A 21,559-nucleotide genomic window follows, 5' to 3' on the forward strand; every position below is an offset into this window, starting at 1 on the left:
TTCCTTAAGTGAACAAAAATCCGCTTGATTAGTCCAGTGGGTCATTCATTTAGGCCACACATTTACTTTCAGTCGCCTTTCAAAGCCATGGGATTTGTTTCCAGTCTGCTATGGGCTGGGGAATATGCGAAAATCTATAAACTATCTGGGTAGGGATTTATAATCCAGGTAGAAAGAAAGTATCTTTTAACAAAGAATCCACATCCTATTTTACACATGTAAAACCAACTGAGTCTTTTCCCCATCCCTGTCCAAATAATAACATGCCCCTCGAGCAAGAAATTACCATGATACTTTGTACCTTTTACCTTATGTCCCTTTCAACTAATGTAGGTGTATCTATCCTCTGATTACGTGTGCTGGAAGGTCAAAGTGCTATATGCATGTAATTCAGTTTAAAAAGAAAAAAAAAAACACTTCAAAGGCAGCAAGGATTCTTATTTAGTTCACTACTGTCAGCATCTGTAGATCATGTATGGAAATAGCTAATGAAAGGTTTTCTGAGCAGTGTGTGTACCGGCTGGGAACTGTCTTCTAGGCAAAGAACTTGACGGATATGTTATTCAGGAGTTCCGAGTAGTTGTTCCTTTGGGGGATATTTACAAAGTCAAACGCATCCAAATATGCCACGGTACAACACTGAATTAAATGTATTCAGCTTCCTTTTGAAGGACTTCAGTGGTCTAAAATTAACCGAATAAATTTAGAACCAAAATAATACAGGATCTAACCAAATACTGATCCTGGGTGGGAATGAAAGGTTCATGCGCCCCCCCAGAAAAGGGGGGGTGCACTGTTATAGTTCTAACCACTGATGTGCACCATCTACCACCTCCTTTGAATTAAGGAGTCACCATCACATCAATTAGGAGTCTGATTCAAGGTATATTGTCCTGAAATGCTCACTGTGTGGAATGAGTCTAGACTTCTGGCAGAAATCTCTGAAATATTCACTTTCACAGGGCGTATTCGCTGGATGTGTTTGCTGCTATTTTGCTGAAGACATTCCACAGTTGGTGTGCTCAGAGTCCTTTTTTTCTGTAGGATTTCCCCAGCCTGAGGATGCTTCAGTGACAGTCCTGCCACAGTCACTGCCTTCAAAGCTCTTCCAACAGTTTCTCTCCTGTGGGAACCGTCTGGCACCTAGTGAGGTCTTCTCTCTGGGGAAGGACTTTCCCACAGTCGTTATATTTCTACCAGCTATGAGCTCACTGCTGATATGGGACCCGTGAGACACCTGGTAGGCTCTATCTTTCCACAAAGGCTTTCCGGATCTTTATTCGGTTTGTCTTTTTATACTATTCCCGGGCTTCACACTATGCGTCTCAGTATACGCCTGTCAGCCACACACTGACCTGGCAGGTTTTATTCAAGGGCTTTCCACCTAGATTGTATCGCACTTTATGCCTGTGTGCTTTTTCCTGTGCAAACTCGGTTATCTGCTGGTGGTGCACATCTAGCACCTGGCTGTCCCACCGTGGCTGTGTTCCTATTTGCTAGGAGCCCGCAGAGGCGTAACGAAGTCTGAGCCGCTACAGAAGGCATTGGCCTGGACACATTAACAGGGTCTTTCTCCTGCGTGCTATCCCTTGAACGTGATGGGCTGTGGCTCTCTGAGAAAGGATTCCCCACCGTGACTGGACGTACACCTTTCTCTCTTGCGTGCAACATTCCCTTATGGTAAACGAGGCAAGACAGGTGGGAGAAAGCCTTCCCACAGTCAGTGCACCTGTAGGGCCTCTCTCCTGTATGAGTCCTCCGGTGTCTGTTAAGGCACGACTTATCTCTAAAGGCCTTCCCGCAGTCACCGCAGGTATAGGGTTTCTCTCCTGTGTGAATCCTCCTGTGGTTAATGAGACCGGACTTGTGGGAACAGGATTTTCCACACTCACTACACACAAAGGGCGTCTTTCCAGTGTGAAATCGCTGATGGGATATGAGGCAGGTCTTCTGGCTAAAGCCTTTCCCACATTCGGTGCATACATAGGGTTTCTCTCCAGTGTGAATGCGTTGATGTTTAAGGAGATTGCCCTTCTGAATGAAGCCTTTTCCACAGTCACTGCATACGTAAGGTTTCTCCCCAGTGTGCGTCCGCTGGTGTACGATGAGATTGCCCTTCTGAATGAAGCCTTTCCCACAATCACTGCATATATACGGTTTCTCTCCCGTATGAGTCTTCTGATGGGCGTTGAGCTGCGACTTCCAGCGGAATGTTTTGTCACACTGGGTGCATTCGTAAGGTTTTTCTCCTGTGTGAGTTCTCTGGTGTTCAATGAGCCTGGACTTTCTGGAAAATGCCTTGTCACACAGACTGCATCCATGGGGCTTCTCTCCCGTGTGAACTCTCTGATGGTTAATGAGCCGAGACTTCTTGAAGAAGCCTTTTCCACACTCACTGCACACATAGGGTTTCTCTCCTGTGTGAGTTTTCTGATGCACGAGGAGCCGTGATTTCTTGGGGAATGATCTGTCACATTCAGTGCACGCGTACCGCCTCTCTCCTATGTGCGTTTTCTGGTGTTCGGTGAGCCTGGACTTTCTGGAAAAGGCTTTGCCGCATATGCTGCATCCATGAGGCTTCTCTCCTGTGTGCACTCTCTGATGATCTGTGAGCCGAGACTTCTTGAAGAAGCCCTTTCCACACTCACCGCATACGTGGGGTTTCTCTGTCTTTTGAGTTCTCTGATGCTTGATGAATTGGGAATTTGTATTGGCAGAATTTCCACATTCAGGAAATTTAATTTCAATACAATACTGGTCATGCTTTGTACGGGAAAAGGATTTCATGTCCCCATTAACCTCAGTCAGGTTCTTTACTTCGTAGCTTCTGTTCCGGTTAACTGAACTTAAATTTGACTTCAGTGTTTTCCCATGTAAGTCAAAGATGTCATGACTTTGCCTTACAGGAAAATTACTTTTACTCCGATGAACAGTGTTTCCAAATGTATTATGTTCATGGCATTGTTTCATTCTCTTTGGACATCTTTGATTCTGCAAGTGCCCCTGTGGATGGCCACCATCTTTCTTGATCTCTAGGAAAGAAGAGAAGAATGAATCTTTCCATGAGCTTGATATATCAGCTTGATATACACTAAAACTATTTCTCAAGTGGATCTGTGTAGGTTGGTTCCTTATTGACAACCCTATGACCTCATTTTAAAGAAACTCCAGGAAATATGTTTGTTATCATTTGAACAAAGGTTAAGCACAATAATATAAGCAAAGAAAAAAGGGAAGAATAGTCAGTGCATAAATAAGGTTAGATCACTCAAAATGAATAAACATAGATTTGGCTCCTTTCTAACTGTGACCTTACAAAGCATGCTAAGAAAGTACAATAAAACCAAGTTCCCAGAGGAGATAGAAGGATATCCGTTTTAAAATGTTGTGGGACACATTCATACATCCATAAATCCTTAGGAAACTATGACCGTGTACCAGGCATTGTGCTGGTGATGAGGACATAGACACACATTTCCTGTTTCCACTGAGCATACGTTCTAGTTAGGAAAAACCAAATTAAGCAAGCAGTGACAGAGAAAGCTGCAAAGCTACAAACTGTGAAAAGTGGGTTCAGGGAGCAATGGAGAGGGAGGTGGAGGGAGTCAGAACATAATGTGGAGAGAGGAAAGACAAGACTCGCTCACAACTTCAACTTGGGGGTAATTAATACACGTGAGGAATCAGGTCTTATTCTGAAGTATTTGACCTGGGCCAATTGACAGGTGGGTAGTGACTTTTAATGAGATGGGAAATATTATTGGGGTTTGGAATGTGGGGAAATTAAGCGAGCGTATCAGCCTTCAGAGGCGTTTTGGATAGCTGATACAGACACGAAGAGCTTGATTGGATATGCAAATCCTAAGAAAGGTCTCAACTAGAAATAACAGTGTAGAAATCACCAGTGTATAAATGTCACATAAAGACAGGAAACTGGTTGGGTTCGCACTTGGATAAATGAGTACGTTGAAAGATGAAAGTACGGGACCATGTTTACAATTACTGGAACATTAGGAGTTTGGGTTTTTAAATGTTTATTTATTTATTTTTGAAAGAGAGAGTGTTGGGGGCGGCGGGGAGGCAGAGAGAGAGGGAGACAGAGAAACCCAAGCAGGCTCTGTGCCGTCATCACAGAACCCCATGCGGGACTCGAACTCACAAACCGTGAGAGCATGACCTGAGATGAAATCAAGAATTGGATGTTCAACTGACTGAGCCACCCAGGCGCTCCAGGAGTTTGGGTTTTAAACAGCCCATGGACTGGGGCGCCTGTATGGTTCAGTCAGTTAAGGGTCCACCTCTTGATTTCAGCTCTGGTCATGATCTCACGGTTTGTGAGATCGAGCTCCACATCGGGCTCTGTGCTGACAGTGCAGAGCCTGCTTGGGATTCTCTCTCTCCCTCTCTTTCTGCCCCTCCCCAGCTGTCTCTCTCAAAACAAATAAATGAACATTAAAAAAAAAAAAAAAAGCCCATGGAGGAAGACAAATACCATATGATTTCACTCATATGTGAACTTTAAGAAACAAAAACAGGGGCGCCTGGGTGGCTCAGTCTGTTAAGTGTCCGACTCTTGCTTTCAGCTCAGGTCATAATCTCATGGTTCATGAGGTTGAGTCCCGGGTCAGGATCCATAATGACTATGGAGCCTGCTTAAGACTCTCTCCCTCTCTCTCTGCTCCTCCCCTGCTCGCAAGTGCATGCTCTCTCAAAAAAAGAAACAAAAATACACAAAGGGAAAAAAAAAAAAAAGAGAGAGAGACAAACCAAAAAAACAGACTCTCAACTATAGAAAACAAACTGACGGTTACCAGAGGGGAGGAGGGTGGGGGTAGGTGAAATAGGTGAAGGGGATTAAGATTGCATTTATCTATCATGATCAGCACTGAGTAGTGCGTCCAATTGTCGAATCACTATATCGGACACCTGAAGTGAATATAACACCGTATGTTAACTATAGCGGAATTAAAACTAAAAATTTAATTAGAAACAAAAATACCAAAGGGGGAAAAAAAAACCCAGGGAGAAGCAACAAACATTGTCTACATTAATAAGGGAAATAAACATGCCCATAGTCAGGAAATTACAAGGGTTGTAGACACTCTGTGCCAGGAACCAGGGCAAAAGACCAAATACGTGTTTCTTACATCACAATACCACACGAGGGGCTGTCACCTTCTTCTGTCACATTTACATTTTGTACTTGCACACAAGGAATATTCCAACTGTTCCCATGTCAGTGTAATGAGCCCCCAAATCGACACCTTGCCCCCAATAGCATCTTTTTCCAAAATTCTTTTTTTTTTAAGTTTACTTTTTTATTTTGAGAGAGAGAGAGAGAGAATGAGCGGGGGTGAAGAGGGCAGAAAGAGAAGGAGAAAGAGAGAATCCCAAGCAGGTTCCATGCTGTCAGCACAGAGCCCGACATGGGGCTCAAACTCACGAACCGTGAGATCATGACCTGAGCCGAAATCGAGAGTCGGACGCTTAATGGACTGGGCCAGCCAGGTGCCCCTCTTTCAAAATTCTACATATACATCTTGGTTTCCATCGACCCTTCTCCTACTCTGCGTCACTGTGAGCCGTTTCCCCTCGGTTTCTAAAGTACTCCTAGCTTTACCGTTCACTGACAATTAACTTCACCCAGCCCAGAACTGTAGTGCGAGACGCCTCATTCAAAGCTGAACCTCCACGTTTTACATGCCAATTTGTCCCGTTTTCTTTTTTTTTTATGTTTATTATTTATTTTTGAGAGAGAGAGGAAGAGTGCACTCATGCATGCGAGCAGGGGAGGTGGAGAGAGAGAAGGGGGACAGAGGATCCAAAGTGGGCTCTGTATTGACAGCAGAGAGCCCGACGCGGGGCTCCGACTCACGAACCTGCAAGATCATGACCTGAGCCGAAGTCAGACACTCAACCAACTGAGCTGCCCAGAAGCCCCTGTTCTCTACTTTCTACTAAAATCCTACTTCTAGAATATATTGCTTTACTTCTTACTAAATTCAATTTCCTCCAGCACATATGAAGACTGTGGCTCAACCAATTAGGCTCAAGAGGGCCTGTTTTACAGCATCATATATAGACCAGCCCAGGCCATCACCCTGAAGCTAACAAAAACACACTCTCAAAAGAAAGGGTCTGGGAAACCCTGTGTTTAACAAATGGCCACCTTCTGATTCCTTGAGAGAGAGAGACACACACACAGAGCATGAGTAGAGAGGGGCAGAGAGAAAGGGAGACAGAATCAGAGGCAGGCCCCGGGCTCTGAGCGATCAGCACAGAGCCCAACGATGGGCTTGAACTCACGGACGGCGAGATCATGACCTCAGAGGAAGTTGGACGTTTAACTGACTGAGCCACCCAGGCACCTCTGTCCAAGGCTCTTCTTAATCTGTCCACATACGACACGAGATATACTCAATCCATATTTCCATCTCTAGTCCTAAACTCTCCCTGGACTCCTCTGCCATATCCAAATGCAGCATGCTAGCCTGGACACACGTGAGCACAGTCTTATGTACAATGTGCAAAACAGAACTCACGACTCCTCAACCCACACCTCCTCCTCCGCACGTCGTCTTCATCTCAGAAATGGAAACTCTACTCCTTCCGGACTCGCACCGAAAGACTTCCTGTCATCCTGCTTCTGTGTCTTCTCTCGCAGCCTCTACGTACTTCAGTAGGAAATTATTTCTGCCCTCTTTATAAACACGTTCAGAAGCTGACCGACCCTCACCCTCTCTGCCCAGGTGTCCTGGACCATAGCAACAGGTTCCCAGCTGGACTTCAGCCCTCAGCCTGTCTGCTACCATCTCCTTTCTACAAAGTAGCCAAAGCCATCATTTTAAATAGAAGTGATTTTGTATTCATTCTCTAGTGAAAACTCCCTAATGCTTTCTTATCTCGTTATTTAAAAATATCAAGTCCTTGGGGCGCCTGGGTGGCTCAGTTGTTTAAGTGACTGACTCTTGATTTCAGTTCAGGTCATGATCTCACTGTTCATGAGTTCCAGCCCCGCATTGGGCTCTGCGCTTACGGCACAGAGCCTGCTTGGGATTCTGTCTCTCCCTCTCTCTCTGCCCCTTCCCGGCCTGTCTTCTCTCTCTCTCTCTCTCTCAAAAATAAAAAAAATATTTTAAAAACATCAAGTCCTTGAAATGTGCTTCCAAGGTGATACACGAGATGTCTAATCTAACTCCAGCCGCTACCCCATTGCCCTCATCTCCATGTGATCACCAGCCACTGTCCCTCTGGCTCCCTTCCCTGTACTCACACCAGCTTCCCTGAGGTTCCTCACACATGTTCCTGCCTCAGGCCTTTGAACTTGCAATGATGTCCTCTGGCAGCTCAGTTCACCCGAGGCCCTCACACTCCTCATACAGCTGCTCAAAGGCGTCTTACCAAAGAGTTACTCCCATCCCTGAAGACCTAAGCTTAGAGGCCCCAGCTAGACTCCCAGCTCCTCCAGCAGCTCTGGGGCCTCGCACACAATTCCACTGCTGTCCCACCGATCTTCCCGGACTTTTCCCCACAAGACGTTACACTTATTTGCTTGTTTCGATCAACTTTGTTTCCCCTCGTACAAAGTCATCTCTGAAAATAATTTGTTATTGCTGTTGTTGCTCACGGCTGTCGGTGCCCACGTGTACAAGGCTACCAAAAAACCATTTAAGGTAATCAGAAAATATTTCAAACAATGAACCAAGGAAAGATCCTCATGTATGGAACACATTAAAAAGACTCCTTCGTCCTATACACCAACAATGAAGCGACAGAAAGAGAAATCAAGGAATCGATCCCATTTACAGTTGCACCAAAAACCATAAAATACCTAGGAATAAATCTAACCAAAGAGGTGAAAAATCTACACACTGAAAACTAGAAAGCTTATGAAAGAAATTGAAGAAGACACAAAACATGGAAAAAGATTCCATGCTCCTGGATAGGCAGAAAAAAATACTGTTAAAATGTCGATACTACCCAAAGCAATCTACATATTCAATGCAATCCTTATCAAAGTAACACCAGCATTCTTCACAGAGCTAGAACAAATAATCCTAAAATTTGTACAGAACCAGAAATGACCCCGAGTAGCCAAAGCAATCTTGAAAAAGAAAACCAAAGCAGGAGGCATCACAATCCCAGACTTCAAGTTATACTACAATGCTGTAATCATCAAGACAGTATGGTACTGGCACAAGAACAGACACTCAGATCAATGGAATAGAATAGAGAACCCAGAAATGGACCCACAAACGTATGGCCAACTAATCTTTGACAAAGCAGGAAAGAATATCCAATGGAATAAAGACAGTCTCTTCAGCAAGTGGTGCTGGGAAAACTGGACAGCAACATGCAGAAGAATGAACCTGGACCACTTTCTTACACCATACACAAAAAGAAACTCAAAATGGTTGAAAGACCTCAATGTAAGACAGGAAGCCATCAAAATCCTCGAGCAGAAAGCAGGCAAAAACCTCTTTGATCTTGGCCGCAGCAACTTCTTACTCAACACATCTCCGGAGGCAAGGGAAACAAAAGCAAAAATGAACTACTGGGACCTCATCAAAATAAAAAGCTTCTGCACAGTGAAGGAAACAATCAGCAAAACTAAAAGGCAACCGACAGAACGGGAGAAGATATTTACAAACGACATATCAGATAAAGAGTTAGTATCCAAAATCTAAAGAACTTCTCAAACTCCACACCCAAAAAACAAATAATCCAGTGAAGAAAAGGGCAAAAGACAGGAATAGACACTCCTCCAAGGAAGACATCCAGATGGCCAACCGACACATGAAAAAATGCTCCACATCACTCATCATCAGGGAAATACAAATCAAAACCTCACACCTGTCAGAATGGCTAACATTAACAACTCAGGCAACAGCAGATGTTGGCGAGGATGCAGAGAAAGAGGATCTCTTTTGCATTGTTGGTGGGAATGCAAGCTGGTGCAGCCACTCTGGAAAACAGTATGGAGGCTCCTCAAAAAACTAAAAATAGAACTACCCTACGACCCAGCAATTGCATTACTAGGCATTTATCCACGGGATACAGGTGTGCTGTTTCAAAGGAACACATGCACCCCCATGTTTATAGCAGCTCTATCAACAACAGCCAAAGTATGGAAAGAGCCCAAATGTCCATCGATGGATGAATGGATGAAGAAGATGTGGTATATACATACACAATGGAGTATTACTTGGCAATCAGAATGAAATCTTGCCATTTGCAATTACGTGTTTGGAACTGGAGGGTATTATGCTAAGTGAAATTAGTCAGAGAAAGACAAAAATCATATGATTTCACTCATATGAGGACTTTAAGAGACAAAACAGATGAACATAAGGGAAGGGAAAGAAAATAATATAACAGCAGGGAGGGGAACAAAACAGAAGAGACTCATAAAGATGGAGAACTGAGAGTTACTGCAGGAGTTGTGGGAGGGGGGATGGGCTAAATGGGTAAGGGGCATTAAGGAATCTACTCCTGAAATCACTGTTGCACTATATGCTAACTAAGTTGGATGTAAATTTTAAAAAAGAAAAAATAAAATTAAAAAAAAGAAAAAAAAAGACTCCTTCCAATACAGTTGACCTTGACTTTACGAAAAGGGAAGCAAATTCTATATAAGCAAGAGACAGCATATTATGGAGACTGTTGATCGAAGAGAAATTTCTGTCCTATATAAGACTGGTAATGTGATTAGTTGGGATTTAATGTTGGTGATTATCATAAGGAAAAGGAAAGATTCAAGGGAATGAATCCAGCAGTCTCATTTAGGAAGACTAAAAGAAAGATCAGAATGAATAATTATACAAGGAAATTAAAGCAATGATGTAGTCTGGGCGGAGAACAAAGAATGAGAAATTTTAAGAAATCAAAAGGCTTTAAATAAGGGAGCTAAGGAGGTAGGGAAGTGTCGAGGAAAAAAGACACACTTCACCGCCCCAGGTTCCCACAGAAAACGCCCCAAACCCTTACAATTTCCTAAGTGATAAGAGCACTCAGCATCTTCTGTTCTAATGTTTGGTTTCTGACCTCGGTTCCTGACACAGGGTTCATAAATCCCTTGGAATTTCCTGGGTGATAAGAGTATCTTTTGTTCTAATAAGGTGACTCTGGGTGGGCTGCTGGATGGGGGCTGGTCAGCAGAAAGACCAGGCCTAATTAGAAGCTTGGAACTTTCAGCCCCACCCTCCATCCTCCAGAAAGAAGAGACTGGAGAGAGAGTTCATGATTGATCGTGTGTGTAATGAAGCCTCCAGAAAATCCCTGTACTATGGGGTTCAGGGAGCTTCTGGGTTGCTGAACACATGGAGGTGTGGCAAGACAGAGGCCTGTAGAGGGATGAAAGCTCTGTGCCCCTTTCCACATACCTCTCCCTACACACCTCTTCCACCTGGATGTTCATCTGTATGCTTTACCATATCCTTTTATAACAAACTAGTAAACAATAAGTATTTCCCCAAATTCTCTGAATTATTCTAGCAAATAATCAAATTCAAGGGGGAGGAGGTCATGGGAACCTCGAATTTGTAGCCAAGTCAGACAGAAGCTGTGAGTAACCTGATTGATGTCTAAAGCGGGGGGCAGTCTCATGGGATCTGCCCTTAACCTATGGGATCTAACACTACCCTCCAGGTAGACAATGTCAGAACTGAGTTCAATCGTAAGACACCCAGCTGGTGTCACAAAGAACTGCTTCGTGTGGGGAGAAACCCCAACACGTAGCATCAGAAGTTCTGTGCATGTGGCCGTGGTGTCAAAGGAGAGATACGAGAGGTTTTCTACAGAGCCCGGATGCAAGATGGGAAGATCAGAAGTTACATCCCTCCCAAATTCACATGTTGAAATCCTAACTCCCAATCAAAACCAGAAGTGAATGTTAGGAAGGGAAAATGACGTTATCCAAAGGGACAGGAAGGGGCACTAGTCAGAAGACGGGGCTCAAATTGAACACTTCTCTTTGGAGAGAGGTGTGGAAGGTGGACTTTCAGAGCAAGGGAAGCAGAAAGAACAGGTGATGATACAGCACCGGGCAAAGAAGGCTGATGAGATTTGAAGATTCGAAAAAGAAACCCAGAGAGAAAAATAACGGAGACCTGTATGAAACAACCACGAATTGAACCCAAGCAGAGACAGGTCCTCTAAGCACCTAAAAGAGAAAGGACCCTTCTACGGGAGATTCTCACAGCTCTGTGACACACGTCCTCAGACACCCTTGCAGCCGTGACACTCTGAGTGACTAAATGCGACCTCCTCACCATCTTCCCCACTGGCTCTCACCTGGACAGATCCGACGGCGGGTTTCATCTTCTGTCATCCACCGTCCCCCTTGTTCCAGTCTGGAGAGTGCAGCCGGCATGCTGGCCACATACCCTGTTCGTGGGAAACGACAGAAGAGGCAGGCTCTGTGAACTGGGCCGTGGTCTGCCAACACAGAACAATGTTCTATTTCAGGGGCCATGCAATTGCAATTTCCAGGCAGGCAAAGAGAAAGGGCTTGTCTCGGGAAAGGCACATGACACCCTCGAATCTGGGGCCAGAGGGGACGGACTGAGAACCTACATGTCTGAGCAGCACAGACACGCCAGAGCTCTCCGAAGCTGACAGAGGAAAGGCCACTGACTGGGAACCCCCTAAAAGAGAGACACAGGGGAGCCGTCCTCACCCACTGACACCAGGTTCCTGAAGTTCTCCAGCATCACGTCCCGGTACAGGTCCTTCTGGGCGGGGGCCAGGAGCCGCCACTCCTCCTGGGTGAAGTCCACAGCCACATCCTCCAGTGTCAGCGATTCCTGTAACAACACAGTCCTGTTTAACATGACTGTTCCTCGAGTTCCTGAAACAGAAGGAATATAAGGGGAGTTGTTCTCATTTTCGCCACATAGGCCACATATGTACATTTAGGTCTTTGGATATATTTTTTTAATTTATTATTTTTTGTTTTATTTTTAATTTTATTAAAAATTTTTTTAATGTTTATTTATTTTTCTTTCTTTTTTTTTTTTTAACGTTTATTTATTTTTGAGACAGAGAGAGACAGAGCATGAACGGGGGAGGGTCAGAGAGAGAGGGAGACACAGAATCCGAAACAGGCTCCAGGCTCTGAGCTGTCAGCACAGAGCCCGACGCGGGGCTCAAACTCACGAACCACGAGATCGTGACCTGAGCCAAGGTCAGACGCTTAACTGACTGAGCCACTAAGGCACCCCAGATATTTTTTAAACTATGTTGCTATAGAAGCAAAATACATCCATGTTTAAAGTATGTATAATAAAATACTCAGGAAGCGTGCAGTGAAGCATCATTCAACAAATCAGAAGTTTCTGAAATAAGTAGTCATTAAATTCTGCTAAACTAAAAACATTTGCAATATATGTATTTGAAGCACTGGCTATATATATATATGAAGAAGAATCACACTTTTGCTATATAACTCTGTAATCATTGGAGTTTTTTACCTTTAAAATATATCCAGGCTGTTCTATGGGGTTAATATTTAAAAGGTAACAGAAGGAGATGGCACCTGGATGGCTCAGTCGGCTCACTCTTGATTTAGGCTCAGGTCATGATCTCACAGTTCGTGGGTTTGAGCCTTGAGTCACAGGGCCTGCTGGGATTCTCTCTCTCCCTCTGCCCCTCCCTCACTCACACACACACTCCCTCTCTCAAAATAAATAAACTTTAAAAATATACTGTATTCCAATGGGGTGCCTGGGTAGCTTAGTCAGTCAAGCGTCTGACTTTGGTTCAGGTGTTGATCTCACAGTTCAGGATTCAAGCCTCACGTCAGGGTGCTGACAGCTCAGAGCCTGCACCCTGGTTCAGATTCTGTGTTTCCCTCTCTCTCTTCCTCTCCCCCACTTTCTCTCTCTTTCTCAAAAATAAACTTTAAAAAAATCCTTAAAAATATACTGGATCTCAAAAAACAAATAAAATAGGGGCGCCCAGGGGCACCTGGGTGGCTCAGTCAGTTAAGGGTCCAACTTCAGCTCAGGTCATGATCTCACGGTTCATGGGTTCAAGACCCACGTCGGGCTCTGTGCTGACAGCTCGGAGCCTGGACCCTGCTTCTGATTCTGTCTCCCTCTCTCTCTGCCCCTTCCCTGCTCATGCTGTCTCTCTCTGTCTTTCAAAAATAAATAAATGTAAAAAAAAAATTTTTTTTAAATATTGGTGCCTGGGTGGTTCAGTTGGTTAAGCATCCGACTTCAGCTCAGGTCATGATCTCGTGGTCCGTGGGTTCAAGCCCTGCATCGGGCTCTGTGCTGACAGCTCAGAGCCTGGAGTCTGCTTCAGATTGTGTCTCCCTCTCTCTCTGCCCCTCCCCTGCTCATGCTCTGTCTCTCTCTCTCAAAAATAAACAAACATTAAAAAAATTAGTAAATAAAATAAAATAGGAGACAGTAGAAATTGGCTTTGAACATGAGCAAGGAGCATGTACTATTTTACATTAAGGGGGAGTTTGAAAGCAAACCGCCTGGATCCCAACAACCTTACCCAACAACAGTACCTTCAACTCTCTACTGCCATATTTGAACTCAAACACCAACCAGTTCAGCCCCCTGTTCATAAGGACTTTTTAAAGTCATGCAGTCCTTCCATTTTCTTAGGTCACCTGGGTTTTATTTTCAGATTAACCCTGACGGCCGCAAGGCTGGATCCATGGGCCCTCTCGTTATGGTCCCAGAAAAAACTGTGCCCACTGAGGTCTCCTGGTCTATTCTCAAAGAGGCCTCTGAGGAACCCTGTTGTGCATTTAGGAGAAAGTTGAAGTTCAAGACACCATATCACGTCTAGGAAGCACCCCTAGACAAAAGTCCGGATGCCTAGGTGCCATGAAATATATAGTGACATCCTTGCGGAACCAGTCTGCTTTCTCCTCAGTCATGGTCTATCCTGTGATCATCGTGATTCTCCGGTTGTGATGGCCATCAGAGACATCAGACATAAGCGGACAGCTAACGTAGCCCAAAAGATGCTCCAGTCACACGGGATGTTCTAACACGAGTTAGTGTGGATCCTAACAACAACATGTTCCTGAGCCTATCTGCCTCGATACTGGAGTTGGAATCTAAATCTATTTCTGCACAAATCCTATTTACCACTGTACACTCTTCCACTTAATTCAGTTGCATTTTAAAGTCCTCCAAAAATCAATCACAGAATGAAGGGAAGAATAAAATAAAGTCACCTGGTCCTTAATCATTTTCTTCTGTTATTGGAAAACAGCCAGTAACGGGGACGCTGTGTCTCTAGTTTTTCCTTGCATTGTCCTAAATTCCTGGTTAGAAATCTTGGTCTCTGGTCAGTGGTGTCCCCACAAATGACCGCACGCAGGTCCTGAGACCCGCTCCTTGCTTCGCTTGATGGATCTTGCTCCCAGAGCTGGGACCTGTGGGCTGAAAAGTAAGTTCACTTTGAGTGCACATTTCCTCTGGGCCCAGATGCTATCACTGCTACTGTCACTCACCTGATTTCAAGGCCATCTGTCCCTTTGTATGGAGCCCCAGAGGCTACTGCACTCTGGAGCAAAGAAACACCAGACTGTGAGTGTGTGGGCACTTTCTTCTAGGAAGTGAAAGTGGGGTCTGCAAAAGGCGCCATGAAAGGAGAGACAACACAGCGTGACGCCCCCAACAGGGGCCTCTCACACAGGTCAGTGTTTGGGAGGAGAAGAAGTAAAAGGTGAGAATTTGGACATCTATTCTTTTAAAATCACATGTGTTCGTGTACCTGCTCAAAAGTCTTCATACATGGCTCAGTTTGAAGACCCAATGTGCTCAGCAAAGCATTATCTAACAAACCATTTTCATTAATTGTTATGTGAAAGAAACAAAGACAAACCAATGGGAAAAAAATTAAAGCATATTGAACAAGGCTATTCTTTCTGGCTATATGCACATTGAATGAAACTATAAAAACATGCTTTATATAAACCGAGTTCAGGGGCGCCTGGATGGCTCAGTCGGTTAAGCGTCCGGCTTTAGTTCAGGTCGTGATCTTGCAGTTCATGAGTTCGAGTCCCGCATTGGGCTCTGTGCTGACAGCTCAGAGCCTGGAGTGTGCTTCCGATTCTGTGTCTCCCTCTCTCTCTGCCCCACTGCTCCCCACCCCGCTTGCACTCTGTCGCTCAAAGATAAACATTAAAAAAAAAATGTTTTTAATAAAAAATAAAAAAAATAATAAGCCAAGTTCAAGAAAGTCATAGTAGTGCCTGGCTGGCCCAATCAGTGAAGCATGTGACTCGATCTCAGGGTTGTGGGTTTGAGCCCCATGATGGGTACAGAGATTACTTTAAAAAGGTAAAATCTTGGGGCGCCTGGGTGGCTCAGTTAAGCGTCTGACTTCAGCTCAGGTCATGATCTCACTGTCTGTGAGTTTGAACCCCACATTAGGCTCTATGTTGCCAGCACAGAGCTCGCTTCAGATCCTCTGTCCCCCTCTCTGCCCTTCCCCTGTTCATGTGCGTGTGCATGTACTCTCTCAAAACTAAATGAACTTAAAAAAAAAAAAGGGTAAAATCTTTAAAAGAAAGAAAGAAAGAGAAAGAAAGCCATTATCTCTGGGGAGGGGAGGGGGTGGATTAGAGGCCATCACTTAAGTTGCATTTGCAGTCAGTGAATTTTTTTTAAAAGATTTTTATTTGTTTATTTATTTTTAAGTAATCTCTACACCCAACGTGGGGCTCAAACTCACAACCCCAAGAACAAGAGTGGCATACTCCTCCGAATGAGCCAGCCAGGCGCCCCGCGATCAGTTTATTTCTTTAAAAAGTACCAGTGACCAACAAAACAAAACAAAACAAATCAGGTACATCATGAAGGAAAATTCCCACTGAATGACAATGACAGAGTGGGAAGTTTCAAGGGCCCATAACTCCACAGAAACATCAAAAAAAACAAGCAAGAACTGTCAGAATAAAGAACAAAACCATTATCATAACTCTAAAGAACTCTAAACTCATAGGTTTATAGCAGCAAAGTGATCACTCAATCAAGAAAGAGGCAACTTGGGGGGTGCCTGGGTGGCTCAGTCTGTTAAGCGTCCAACTTCAGCTGAGGTCATGATCTCACGGTTCATGGGTTCGAGTCCCGTGTCGGGCTCTGTGCTGACAGCTCAGAGCCTGGAGCCTGCTTCCGATGCTGTGTCTCCCTCTCTCTCTGCCCCTTCCCCCTACTCATGCTCTGTCTCTCTCTGTCTCTCAAAAATGAATAAACGTTAAAAATAAAGAAGAAAGAAATAAAAGCACCAGTGCATACTGGGGAATGTATAAAGCCAAGTACATGCACAGGGCAGGACACCTGCTCAGAAAAAAACCTGAGAAGACCCTAAGCTTTCCCTCTGGCTGATCTCTACACTCAATGCAAGTAGGAAACGAACGGTAAGGCAGAGTTGTAAACAAAATAGTCTGGCTAAGCACTGAAGGAGCACCCCGGGATACAACACACAACCATGAGGCATACCAAGTGAAACAAGCCAGACACCAAAGGTCACATGTTGTATGATTCCACTTCTATGAAATATCCAGAATAGGTAAATCCACAGAGACAGAAAGCAGATTGGTGGTTGTCACGGTCTGGGGGAGCAGGGGAGTATAGAGTGACTGCTTAATTGTTAGAGGATTCCCCTCAGAGTGATAAAAATGCTCTGGAAATAGACAGAAGTGGTGAGGGCACAATGTTATATATGTACTGAAACCCACTGCATTGTTGACTTTAAAATAGTTAACGTTGTTTTGTGAATTTCATTCAATAAAAACAATCCAACACGTCCTAAATATGTTCAGTGAAACAATAAAGTACCTTCTTTAAAGCCAAGAACAAGAAAAGGATGAGCAGTAACACCTCCTTACATAATCTGTACCTATTCTGGAAATGCTACCCAGTTAATTTCATAAAGAATCAAGTAAGAGAAAAAAAGAATCAAATAAGAATAATCAGTATCAGAGAAGAGGAAGGATATGATTAAAAGTTCCTTCAATGTGATTAAGTAAGGGTCAGAACTTCAGAGATTCGAGTAAACATATACCAAAAATAAGTTTTTCATCTTATATTTTATGAACTAAAAAAACAATATTTCTGGTATAAAAAAATAAGTTTTTGGTCAGATGGCTGATTATAGGACTTCTATCTAAAAGTGGATAGCATTCTGGGGGCACCTGAGTGACTCAGTCAGTTAAGCATCTGACTTTGGCTCAGGTCATGATCTTGTGGTTTGTGAGTTCGAGCCCCGCGTCGAACTCTGTGCTGACAATCAGAGCCTGGAGCCTGCTTCACATTCTGTGTCTCCCTTTCTCTGTCCCTCCCCTGCTCACATTCTCTCTCTCTCCAAAATAAATAAACATAAAAAAAAATTAAATAAATAGACAGCATTCCAAAACACACATTTCTTACAGCAGTGTTACGTGACTATTTTAGGGGAATGGCTTAACACTTCGTATTGAACACTTTCAATAGAGATTTTGCTAGAATCCAAAAAAAATCCACTTTTAGGAAAAGTTGCAAAAGAAATAATGGAACAAGCAGGCCAAGTTGATATAAAAGTATAATTTTAGGTCTGCTAATAGAGAATTAATTGAACGAATAAAAGTATACACATCCAGTGAAATATTATGCAGCTATGAGAAATGCTAACAATCTATATTTAGTGAAAAGATATATACCTTGAAGTTATGCATAGCGTAAGCACATGAAAAGATGCCCAATATCATTCTTCTTCAGAGAAATGAACATCAAGACCATAATTGAGATATAGTAAAAAAAAAAAAAGAAAGAAAGAAAAAAGAAAATTGCAAGCGTTGATGAATATGTGGAGGAAATGGAACCCTCATAACTGCTCGTGGGAATGTAAAATGGTTCAGCCACTTTGGAAAATAGTCTGGTGGTTCCTCCAACAGTTAAACATATTTACCGTGTGACCCAGCAATTCCACACCAGGTTTATATCCAGAAGTAAAGGCATGTCCACACAAAACTTTGTACACACGGGCGCCTGCGTGTATCAGTTCCCTGAATCGTCTGACTCTTGATTTCCACGCAGGTCCCGATCTCACAGCCATGAGAAAGAGCCCCACTTCGGCTCTGTGCTAACGGTGTCAAGCCTGCTTGGGATTCTCTCTCCCTCTCCCCTCTCCCTGCCTCTCCCTCGCTCTCTCTCACCATAAATACATAAACTTTAAAAATATATATATTATTTTACTTGTGTTACAGTGGCATCGAAAAGAAGTGTTTCCAAGTGTGTGTGTATGTGTACACACAGTAAACTTCCAGAAAGGGCAAAATCCTCATCTTTAGTAGAAACCTTCCCACTTTCGTTGTGTTTAATGCTCGATTTCCAACAAAGCTCTCATATCTAGGGGGTCGAGAGGAAGAGATGCGACCCCGAGGAAGAGAGGAAGAGAGGAAGGAAGGCAAACTAGGGCTTGGACTGGAAGGGCTGACAGGGAAGGAAACGTCGGAACCCACCCACCCACCTGCTTCAGCCCTCACAAACCTCTCAAGGGCCGACACACCTGGACTTCCCCCAAACACTCGTCACCCCCCACCCTGGAATAATCCCGAAACCTGTACCAGACACCTGTGCTCGCTAACCGCGCGCCCTCGCTCCTGTCAATGAGCCACAGGGTAAAACCCGAATCAGAAGCGGACACCGCTTTCATTAACAAAATCCACTTCCAAAACTAGTCCTCAGTCGCCGGGCGCTACAGACGGGCACCGAACCCTGACCACAGACTCGGAAACGTGGATCTCGACAGACGTGTAATCACTGACCCTCACAATCCTTCAGGACCGACTCCAGAGGCACTGCACCCACACACACCCGACCACGGGCTCCCACTTCCGTCCTCTCCCCACGGACCCCACAGTCACCTCGGTCCTCTCACCCTGTTCCCCAGACGGACCCACACACAGACCTGATGTTCTAGAGACCCCACGACGACCGCCTACAAACTGCACTTCCGCGAATTCTCCTGCCGCGCCCGTGCCCAGCTCCCCGCCAGCGACGGCGGCCGGCGAGGGCCGGCGGCGTTTCTACGGAGCACGGACGCCTGGACTTCCGGCTTTTCCCGGAGTCAATATGTCCGCGCCCATCTGGCCACGCGTGTCCCAGGCGGCCATCCTTCTGTACTTGACGTACAGAAGGCGAAGTAGTCCTATTGGCGAGTCGCCAGGAAAGGCTCGGCACACTGAGCACCTACGGAAAACACTCCCATTTCTCGCACCTTAAATCTTGCGCTGCAGACCGCACGGATATTCAGAAGCCCGAGTTTACACAAGACAAACATGGGGTAATAAGCTATGTCCATCTCAGCGGGCTCGCGAGAAAAGTAAACGACTTTGCGCAAAGAAAGATTGCGGAAAGACACAAGGCGCAGTCATCTTAGAAGTTGGGTGTCTCTACAAAGGAAAACACCTGTCAATGGAGAATAAAGGGCAAACATAAAGGGTAAATACCCCAGGAACGCTGATGACTGGATATAGAGGGCAAGAGGAAGATTTGGAGAATCTTCAGTATCTTCTCCAGTATCTGGAGAAGCACTCACAATATAGGGAGAGCGATAATGCCATCCAAGGAAGTAAAGAACAGCGACTGGAAGAAACCAAGCTTCCTTTGGGGAGGTGGAGGGAGACACTGCAGCAGGATTCTCACACAGAGAGATGGGACACATAGGCTTTTCAGTCCAATAAGCAACTTTATCTGTCGTGCCTGCACAGGCTCAGTGGGTTCATACCCAAAAAACTGAGCCTCGGGCACAGAGGAGTGTAGCTTTTATGCAATTTATACTTCTTTGTCTCCCATGTATGGTGACATACAGTCTGACCGGGCACAGTCCAAGTTACAGAGTAATGTCAGAGCTACGCACATGCCTATAGGAGTTGATTGGGCCATGTTACCTTCCTTTGTTCTGAGGAGGCCTCCACCACATTCCTTAGGGAGGGACTCTACCACATTTCCTCCTTTGATGCTGGGACCCCCTTCCTTTGGGTCAAAGAGCATCACCTTGGTTTAGAGGTATGTATTTCCATAACATCATCACATGCATGGCCATTTCTTTTTGACCATTGCCTCAATGAGCCTGGCGACAGACGGTATAACCAGGGGAGCTAGGCAAGGTAGGATTAAGCAAGTTCCCAAAATCAAGAGAATAATATCTATGAGGGTTTTGAATCCCCCAAGAGTTGAAAACCAATCTCCAAATAACTCCCCAGGGTCCCAACCTTTCCAGATCTGGATGGGACATGAGCAATCTTTCTCATTCGATCTGTGATCTCCTCTATGACTTTTCCTTCACTATCTATCTGTAGGCAGCAGTTGTTCAGGTTAAACTTTCCACAAAGTCCTCCTTCAGAAGCAAGCAAGTAATCTAAGGCCAAGCGATATTGATAGATGGTATTGCACATTTTGGTTCTCTGTTTAGCTAGTAAGTTAAGAGCCCTGGAAGTTTCATTGGTTATAATTTCTACAACTGCTTACAGTCTGATTAGTCTGTTTAGCATGTAAATGGGAGTGCAGTAACCCCAGGTCCCATCCTCTGCCCAGGTGGCAGGACCATAATATTGGATTATATGCTAGGGAGGCCATTCACCACCTTTCCAATTGCCAATTTGTAGGGCACATCATTTCCTTTGAGTCTCTCTGTCCCCATACACTTGGACTCCCAAATGTTCCCCTCTGGCAAGTGGGAGCAGAAAGAGAGATGGATGAATGGTTTCCAGCACACATAACCCTGACCAGCCTGAGGGAAGTGCTGTATAGGCTGTCCTTCCACATATCCAGTATAATCCACCTGGGCCCGCCATTTGATGGCTGTGTCAACATTGTCCCAGGCCTCTCAGAGATGAGAGAAGTTAGACAAGGGGTGGGGATCTGGTTCAAGGTGATCTGGGGACCCCCACCATTGGGTTTCCCAGGTGGTTGAGTTATAAAATCTTTGGCCTAGGCATGTTATGTTTCCAACAGAAATGGTGAACTTTCTTCCCCACTGGGCAAGGCAATTTTTCCCAATAATTGAGTTTTTGAGGAGCCAAGCCCCAGTACTAGGACTGGGGTATTCTGTTCCATTATAAGCTTCACAGGGATCTAATTCTATAGCCTCCCATGGCCATTGATCCCCCATGTTGGTTCCCCTGCATACATAGCAAGAAGAGATCTTTAGAGTCTGGGCTATGTCTCTGCTAGGGCTAGAAACAAGTTTCTTACTGTGACTGAAGTGGGAGGGGGGCTACTTCTTATTTCTTCATAGAAGGCGTGGAAGACTTGATGGAACATGGTTGGATGGGCGGTAGTGACTCTCTTGAAACATAGCACAGTCCCTGGGTCTCTGCCTCACCCATGGATCCAGATGCCAATTCAGGTGCCCCATTGCCATTTGGAATCTCCTGGGTTAATAATGGTAAAATTAACAGGGTTACAGGCCTTCAATCGACAATCTGATGTAGTAGCCCCTTCTGAAGGAGCACTGTTGTGCCTTCTTTTTTCCAAGTAGCCCATGAAACACAGCTCCAGCTGGGGCATAAAAACTCAGGTGTATAGGCACATAAACCGCT

The 21,559-nt window shown here is 44.7% G+C and overlaps 1 protein-coding gene across 7 annotated transcripts; it reads right to left on the reverse strand.

Moving 5' to 3' along the window:
* Positions 1-417: 417 nt before the first annotated feature.
* Positions 418-19,055, reverse strand: ZNF613 (zinc finger protein 613). Of its 7 annotated transcripts, XM_060652440.3 has the most exons (6): positions 18,925-19,036; positions 14,950-15,135; positions 14,204-14,411; positions 11,678-11,804; positions 11,293-11,436; positions 418-3,032 (listed from the first exon to the last, which is right to left on the reverse strand). In XM_060652440.3, exons 3-6 carry the CDS (start codon positions 14,216-14,218, stop codon positions 1,402-1,404), a joined length of 1,917 nt encoding a protein of 638 aa, XP_060508423.3. In that variant the 5' UTR covers positions 14,219-14,411; positions 14,950-15,135; positions 18,925-19,036; the 3' UTR covers positions 418-1,401. The 7 variants fall into 7 exon arrangements, with proteins under 7 accessions (XP_060508423.3, XP_060508426.3, XP_060508420.3 ...); XM_060652443.3 differs by lacking the exon at positions 14,950-15,135 and having other exon boundaries at positions 11,293-11,385; positions 18,925-19,044; XM_060652437.3 differs by lacking the exon at positions 14,950-15,135 and having other exon boundaries at positions 18,925-19,044.
* Between the last annotated feature and the right edge of the window lie 2,504 nt (positions 19,056-21,559).

Source organism: Panthera onca, chromosome E2 (assembly GCF_046562875.1).
Source record: "Panthera onca isolate mPanOnc1 chromosome E2, mPanOnc1 haplotype 2, whole genome shotgun sequence".
Classification (NCBI taxonomy): domain Eukaryota; kingdom Metazoa; phylum Chordata; class Mammalia; order Carnivora; family Felidae; genus Panthera; species Panthera onca.

Coding starts and splice junctions, on each gene's coding strand:
- ZNF613 (XM_060652437.3), bottom strand. Junction 11,437..11,677: donor CAGGAACCTGGTGTCAGTGG/GTGAGGACGGCT, acceptor CTGTGTTGGCAG/ACCACGGCCCAGTTCACAGA. Junction 3,033..11,292: donor CCGCCGTCGGATCTGTCCAG/GTGAGAGCCAGT, acceptor CTTCTTTCCTAG/AGATCAAGAAAGATGGTGGC.